This window comes from Macadamia integrifolia, unplaced genomic scaffold, assembly GCF_013358625.1.
Source record: "Macadamia integrifolia cultivar HAES 741 unplaced genomic scaffold, SCU_Mint_v3 scaffold3128, whole genome shotgun sequence".
Taxonomy (NCBI): domain Eukaryota; kingdom Viridiplantae; phylum Streptophyta; class Magnoliopsida; order Proteales; family Proteaceae; genus Macadamia; species Macadamia integrifolia.
In genome coordinates, this window is record NW_024869228.1 from 21,259 (window position 1) to 29,925 (window position 8,667).

The 8,667-nt window shown below is 39.3% G+C and overlaps 1 protein-coding gene across 1 annotated transcript; it reads right to left on the reverse strand.

The window, feature by feature from the left end:
* Positions 1 to 1,154: 1,154 nt before the first annotated feature.
* On the reverse strand, positions 1,155 to 8,632 carry LOC122067788. The gene is made up of 3 exons (XM_042631623.1): positions 8,363 to 8,632; positions 8,127 to 8,248; positions 1,155 to 1,675 (listed from the first exon to the last, which is right to left on the reverse strand). Exons 1-3 carry the CDS (start codon positions 8,608 to 8,610, stop codon positions 1,656 to 1,658), a joined length of 390 nt encoding a protein of 129 aa, XP_042487557.1. The 5' UTR covers positions 8,611 to 8,632; the 3' UTR covers positions 1,155 to 1,655.
* Between the last annotated feature and the right edge of the window lie 35 nt (positions 8,633 to 8,667).

Sequence of the window (8,667 nt, forward strand, 5' to 3'; positions counted from 1 at the left end):
AAGAATATCAGCGAACCCAATTATTGCAATTGCTTAGGATACCTTTTTTAGCCTCTTAAGGTCTCTTTTTTAGTTCAAGATCTATCTTACTTATTGGAATCAGAATTAGTTGATCTTGTCAATATTTTTGCACTCGGTAATTGTGGCCTCTTGGGAGAATTGATGATTATATCTTTGATGCACTGCTAGTACTGTAGTACATCGGAGAATTCTTAATTGCTAGTTGTAAATAGCTTTGGAATAAAAGATTATTCCAAATCAACACTGAGGTATTGACGATGATTCTCAAATATCACAGAACAAAATGTGATGCAATAAGATAGAATGCAATAGAAAGAAGGACGAGAAACAAGTTACCTACTCCTAATGGTCAAAGGCTCCGGCTGATACATATATCCTATTCAATTTCACGTATAATCCCTCTAAAACTCTGAAAGTTTGCACCATTCCCTCAAAAGGGCTAGACAGAAATAATGTCAGATCAGGCCTGAAGTTGGGAGTTACAACTGGTTTATGTACTGCTATTTGCTACTTAACCCCAACAAATGAACTTCCTGAGCTTGGTGCAGTGGCTCAATCGGCATATTCACCCTCACATGAGGCATTCTTCTAGATGAGCAGTAAAATTTTCAATCTAAATCCTCTGACAAACAAAATTAAGACACATCTTACCAATTACCATATTTAAATAATGAGGAAGAATACATTATTATAACAAAATCAACAACACAGTAGAATGAAGAAAAGGTATCCCAATTTATCTAATACTCTATCAAAGAAAGATAACCATGCATTCATTGTCGCCCGGGGGGGGGGGGGTTGTTTGGGGAGGGTCATAATTTATGCAGCCTAACACTTTCCGTGAAGCATGTTTCCCAACTTGAACTCATGACCACTAGATCACAATGGAGCAACCTAACAATTGCACTGAGACCCACCTTTTGTTTTCCTCCATCTATCGAGTAAAACTAATAGGGTAATGTTGAAAACATGGTATGAATTACTTGATAATTGATGCATCAACAAGCACCTTAAAATCTGAGTTCTTTCAAACAAGAATCTTTTTGGGACAGAGCCACCATAACTTGTTAGCACTTACAGAAACTGGGGCCATGTGCTTCAGGGCTACAATGTCATAATCAAAGTGAATGGCATCGCAGTCAAACAAGACCAGGTCATCAATTCCATGCAAATAATAGGTTTTTCATCGAATTCTGTTCCTCAAGTTACATAGCTATATCCACGCATCTTCAGTTTGAACGTCCAGGAGAATAAACCGAAGCAGCAAAATGCCTCTCTAACTATACTTGTCCAGGCTTATAAATTTTAGACAGAAGATTCAACAGTTCTACAGTTGGAACATCTCACAATCTGTCAATCATGAGACCTAGAGGTGAATGAACAGTATTTCTATTTGAACGGTCTGGCATCTTGTTGAGCACTAGGAAACTTTCTGAAACAATGCATGTTAGGAAACAGAGTAGTAACCCACATAAAAAACAAACCAGTTGCTCATATAGGCGACCAAGAGTTCCCTGAAGAATTCATTTCGCAAGTTTAGATGTTCGTAGAGAGGAAAAGGAAAAGTGAAAACTAGACATCCTTGCCCAACAGAAATCTGTCTGGTGATATAGTTCATCAAGAAGGATATGCTGTCATAAAGGCATTGAGATTCCTGCAAGACAGAAAAGAGCAAGTATTAGAATAGATGATAGGAAAATGACGGGAGGAAAATCAACATTCAGTTTTAATAGACGAGAAAGACAAAATCTGTTTGTTATTAACATATTTCTGTCCTTCATTTTGTAACCAATGTATTTGTGACATGCAAATAAATAATCAACCAATTTACAATTGGCATCATCAAATCTAACAACAAACACATCCGTTTGAGAATAGATAATAACAAGCAACAGAAGTATCTTAACTACACAAGAGACAAATTATAGTCCAACAACAATAATATAAACTGCTTACCCCACCCCTTAGTAATTTTCTTTATCACCAAGAAAAAAAATACAAGCCATATGATCGATAAATGATGCTAGGGAATACTGACAATAAATTATGTGCTAGCTCCAGACGGAAGACGAAGACAACAGCAAGCCCCTGCCAGTAGTTTGCAGGGTTCCCAGGTGGTCAAGGGATCGATCTCCAGTCTTTACTGCATGCATCAGTGCACCCCTTTTGCATCCTCTACTTCCCCTCTTGTAACATACCCCTACGTGGTGGATTGTAAGTACTCTCTGTGGTGACGTACTGTAGGTACTGTAGTTCTGTTTACGTATAGAGGGGCAGAAGGAAGGAATACAGCACCTCAATATGATTTGTTAGCACCAGTAACAAAGGTCTTCACTAAAGGGTATAAAGATAGAGTTTCATTCCCTAATATTGCCCTTCAGTTAGGAACCTCCCCAACTCAACAAAAAAGGAGTAAATGACTAAATGCAATCTTACTATCACAAGGGGAGTAATGCAGGAGTAGATTACAAGTAACTAACTCCACAGTTTATAATCCCATCAATACAACTAGGAGTAAGAAACAAAGAAATAATAGCATCAAATAAATCCCCAATGATACAATACCCATATAGGAGCAAAACTAGCTCAAAACCTAACCCGATAGGAGAGAGAAAGACCTGTTATAGAGCTGGAGAGAGAGAGGGTGCGGCCAGGGCTGTAGGAGTTCAATTGAGTTACACTCTTGGGCGTAGATAGTCCCTAGGGAGGGTACAAAAACCCCCAAAGTTGAGAGGATTCTTACGGCTGGTTGTGAAGTTACAAGCTTTCTTGATTTTCTGACCTAGGAGAGAAAACTGAGAAGAACCTTCAAGAACAGCAACTGAATGCTTCAACAGTGACTAGGTAAGGATCGTGGGACCCTTATGAGGCATGGAATAGCCTAATTGAAGACCTGACTGAACAAAGTACAGAAGAAAGAAAGAGAGGAGATCGATCTCTCCTATTCCCACTAGGATTGCTGATCAGTTCTGATTTCTAGAGACTTTTATCAAAATCTGAACTATACCTCTTGAATGTTACAGCAAATAAAATAAAAAAGAAGAATAAAACAGATGGGGGATTGAGAAGGGTGAAAGAGAATAAAGGAAGTGGCTATCTCAGCCTGGGCTTCTCACCCACAGCTATCTCAGCTGCTCTAAGCATTTAGTTGCAAACTTACTTTCATAAATGCAAACTTTCTTTTATTCAACTCTGTCTAATAATGGTACATATGCCTCTCTATTTATAGAGGGGAAATTTACAATCATACTAATACTAGGAGCTAGTTTCCCAATAGGACTAGACACTTCTATTACAATTAGGAATTCAAAATAGGACTAGGACTTGACTTTTTGACTCCAACATGGAGTAGGACTAACTAACTAATAGTCCATATAGGACTTTACAACTAACTAATGGTCTAATGGGCTTTTATTGAATTAAATAGCAACTAATTAAACTAATGAATAAAATCCCGTTTTCCTACCTTCTACCCATATTTTAGACCCATCAAAGTGACACATTTCAAAGAAAACCCATGGGATCAAAGGCCCAACACATACATAACACAACCCAAGGCTTATTTGCAATAAAATAAGCCTAAGTGACTTATTTACATCAGGGAGTCTCACATCTCAATGAGGAATGAATTTGCCAAAAATTCCTAGAACTTCACAAAAATTCCTAGAACTTCACAAAAATTCCTAGAACTTCATTAGTTCCATTCTCTATAGAGTATTTATAGATGTGGTAGAGCTGTCCATAGATAATACTAACATGTAGGGCACCAAAAAAAAGAAACAATACATACATAGGGAAATTCTGTTTGTAACCAAGGTGCTCACAAGTTACAATAGATGGTTGTAACCATTTTTTTTTCCATTTTTTACCCTTGATTATTTTATCACTCTTTTTTAGTCGGTAATTTCTTTTGTAATTTCCCCTCCCTCTCTCCTCCGTCAATTCCTCTCGCTCTCCCCTCCGCACCGCACCCCACCCCACCCCACCCCACCCCTCCCCTAGTTGCAACTCCCGCCCCCAATCCATGTGTCCAACAAGCTGTTTACCAAATTGGTGTCCGTACCGGGCCACATCGAGTGGGCCAGACGATCGTTGTTACTGTGTATCGGGAGAACGGTTGGTTGGAGCAATTTCTTTTCCCTGAAGCTATCCATAGAAACACTTCTGTGGTGACAGGTGGTTCGAGAAATATCTCCCACTTCACTCTTTTGGTCCCTCCCTTTCTCTCAGTGGAGGAAATTGGTTTTGGGTGACTCACGCTGTTGCTGCTCTCATTTATGTTGCTTTCTAATTCATTGTCGCTGCTATCCACACCTTTTGTCTTTGTGCCATTGGCTTTGCAATCTTAATCCTCACAGTTCTCACGACATTGTTTATCCTCAGTTCCAGATAAATTCAGCAAATCCATGTTTGTCCAAGTTCATGTATAGGGAGAACAAATCATCAATAGCTTCCCCTTCAGATTTTTTCTCCCGCATTCCTTCTGCATTGCTGTCAACATCCCTATCCCAGTCCGATTCCGATTCACCAAATGAGCCAGCCTGACCATTCCCGGATTCTCTCGACAATGTTGAGCGGCCCAGAATACCTCACCCTAAGCAGGATGAGTGGAGGCGAAGATTACATCATATCATTAAACCTGAAGGGGATATCACTACTATAGTGCATGTGCACTTTATGAGGGGGGAGGCTCTCCCTAACATGGCCGGAGTTAACTCTCATGAAAGGTGGAGAGTGGGGTGCCTGCAAACCCCAATCTCTGTCTTCCATCAAAAAATCGGCAGAAGCTGGGTTAGTTAGTCATGGGGATGAGGAGTCCCACCGTCCCAGTAAGGTGAAGGACTCGGGGGAGGTAAATTATTGAGAGAGAGAAAAATGTTGGCTGCAACGATGATCTCAAATGGGAAGGACCTGGGCTAAATCTCTGGGAACCTAACTACTGCGTAACTGGGAGACTGGTATCTGCGCATAGGGAGAGGCAGGAGGGTAGTGTGGGTGTAATGGAGGTATACCAGGCGGCCGGAGTTACCTCTCTCATGAAAGGTGTAGGAGGTTAGAAAATACTGTGAAATTACATCAGTAGACACTCTACTATAGTGCCACATCGTTGTATAAAGGGTAAAAAAAATCCGGTTACAAACAGACACGCCTATACAACCTAGTTGACCTTAATTGGAGGAAGAAGATAGAAAGGGAGAAAATCCCGAAAAACAGGTTCAGGTAGATGGGGGAAGAATGCTTAGAAAGCGTTTTTAGCTGAGTTAGCTGCTCTGTATGGCTGGTTTAGGGTCATGACAGCGGAAGCTAGCTCTCCTAATCTGTCTGATTGGTTAACCAATTTTGGATTGATTGACTGTGCATGGGTGTGTTCTTTAGACACAAGGATATATTTATCCCATCTCTAGTGGTCTAGATGAATCCATTCAGAGCAGTTGGGAATGTTGGTGGAAGTTATGGACATTGTGAACCAAAAAAAAAAAAAAAAAAAGCAGAAGAGAAGGATAAGCCAGATGTGTTTAAGCAAACTTAATAATGGTTTGATCATTTTCCTTAACTGAACCAGTCATCGGCTTACCATCCAGAACGCATATTTAAAACCTGATTAGCCCAAGCTAAAACAAGCCAGACCAGACAGGTTAGACATTTAAACTCCCTATATTGCCTTCCCTAATTCAGGGGCTTGGATCAGCAAGGCATAAGATTTTAGGTCTGTGGAACTGGCTACATAAGCCACTCAAAGGCGCATTTAGTTCTTCTTCTCCAAACACAACTCAGCTCTATTAACTGAAGAACAGCTAGAAGCTATGTCTACAGGGACCTTCCAGTTTTAATTAATATAATACAGCTATCAATACTCCAAATTTAATTTCAGCAGGAAACCGAAAGCCAAAAAGCGCGACATCAATAGAAGACTTTCATTTCAAGAGTACAGCTGAGCAGTATACTGTCAAATATGAACATTAAGATGATAGTTCACTGGAGACAAGCATTCAACTGATCAGTACAGTGAACTTAGGTCAGTATTGCATGAATACTTAATTTACATCACCCTTTCTATGTGAGGGCCCTGAGGTAATGACACATTTTTGCTGTCCATTTTACTATTTTCAAAACCCTGTTTGATGCAAGAAACGCCTAGCAATATAAAAGGGTAAAAATAAAGACCAAAATTAGCATAAGAATAAGATAATAAAGAAGAAGAGCAACAGCCAATACCAATGAAGTAAGGATTAAGGAAAAAAGATAAGTTTTCTTATTTTCAGTAACTAAGAAAATATCAGGCAGTACAGAACCATCTGACTCTTGTAAGGGTCTTTGTCGATGTAATTGTTGCTTGTCGTTCTTTTTTCCTTTCTTTCATTTCCCTATGAAATGAAAGAAAGAAAGAAAGAACATTGTATAAAGACTTGTCTCCATTTAATTTGCAGTTTAACATGAAACTAGTCACACGAGGTTGTTCTCAGTTGATGATGAACAATGTTCACAGGATCATAAGGATTGTGGTGCATTAGCATGCATTTGAAAGCATACATTGTCCCTAAAACTTATTCTTCAAATTACCTGTTCTGGGCTGAAATTAACCCTCTTTTTTTGTTTTCCTTCTAAAAAAAACCAAATTGCCTCAGGACCATCACATAAAATGATAGTTTTAAAGTTAATTTCCATGCATATTTATTTACATTTTATTTCAGTAGTTAGGCCTTTACATTGATGCTGATTTAATTACATTGTTGAGTTTTTCGAGATAAACATAGACCATTTCTAACCAGGTGCAATTGTTAACTCAAACCTTCAAATCTCATTGACCGTTTTTGTTTACACTCAGCACCAGTGGTAGTAAATTTGGAATCAATCATGGTCCCATACCCTAATATGGCAACTCCCAAAGAGATCCAATTGGATTTCCCAAGCATCACTTAGACTGTCTTGGCTTCCTATTGGCCTCCCATGTAAGACTTAGAGAAATTCAAGCTCAACTTTGAACTAAATACAGATGGACCTCAGGTTTGGCACTATCCAAATTTGATCAATTCCCCAACCTACCATGCCCGAGTTGCACCCCACTCACAAGGGGCACTTATCAAGGTTGAGCTTGAAATGTTGATCCTTTCTCCTTCAAAAATTTCCCTCTAGGGTTGAAGCAATGATATTTTATCAATAAATTGAGTATTTTCTCTAATTTTTGTTCCATCGAAATTTCTCATCTACTTGATCCTAAAGATCTCAGTCCAACAACAACTCAGCCTTATCCCAACTAAATGGGGTCAGCTAGATGGATCCTTGCCCTCCAATCAGTTCTATTCAGTGTCATACTTGATATAAGGCCTAAGTTATACGTGTTTTTCCTCACCACTTCTCCAAAGGTCACTTTAGGTCTGCCCCTAGCTCTTTTAGTTCTTTCAATTTGAACAAATCACTCCTCCATATTGGAGCATCCAAAGGCCTCCATTGAACATGGCCATGCAACCCAAACGACTTTCTCATAGCTTATCATTTATTGGAGCTACTCTCAAATCAGCTCCAATATGATCATTCCTTATTTTCTCCTTTCTAGTTTGACCACTCATCCATCTCAACATCCTCATCCTCGCTACACTGAATCTATCTATGTGATGCTTCTCAACTACCTAACATTTTGCACCATACATCATAGACGGTTGTATGACAATCCTCTAAAATTTTCCTTTAAGTTTTGAAGGAATATGTTGATCACACAACACTTTGCACTTCTCCCTTCCCCACTTACCATCAGGACAGATTTAGTTATCATCATACATAAATTTCTGTTATTCCCCACGTCCGAACGAATAAAATGCAGGCAATCCAATTCATAAATAAATACTAGCATGCAGCACAAATATATATACGTAGTGAAGATGACCGAAGTTTCATCTGTGATAGAGATAGGATAGAGGAATGAAACTATACTGACAAACATGAAACAGAAAAGGCATAATGGTGCATCATAGAATCAATAAAGGCATCGATTAAGTGCAATTGGGACTTAGCATCACCTTTTAATCACTTCTTATGAAATATCAGAAGAGATAACGAAAGTTTATCAAGTAAATTAAAAAGAAAGAAACAATTAACTAAAAACGCACCCTGGGGAATCATCCCCCAACTCTGAGATTCCACTGAAAGGATGGAGATCAGGCGAGCAGAAGCGATTGCGCTGTGTAAAGGCATCATCGATCCCACCAGACTGCTCAACTCCAATGGTAATCTATCAAACATGTCACACCATTAAAATCAACAAAAGTAACGGGAGAAGGATGAATGGCATAATGCAAATCGAAATCTAGGACGACCCATAGCTACAAATGTTCAATAACCTCACCTTGAAATTCCATGAGCGCGCCTAACGGACTGAGAAACCTGAGATTGATTAACCGATTTGAACGGAGAAAAAGCTGGTACCATTGCATTTTTGTGGACTTTGAGAACCAGAGATTGGGAACGAGATGACAATCTCGATATAATGGTTGAAGCGGACATCGTGGTCAAACCTTCAAAGGGTTTAAGCACACAGTACCAGTTTTGCTGCTTGCAGGGTTTTATGGAGGAGCTGCTAATTCCAGGCTCCATTCTACTAATTCCACGCCTCCTTTATCGAATTACCAAAATATCCTTATATCTCTGCTT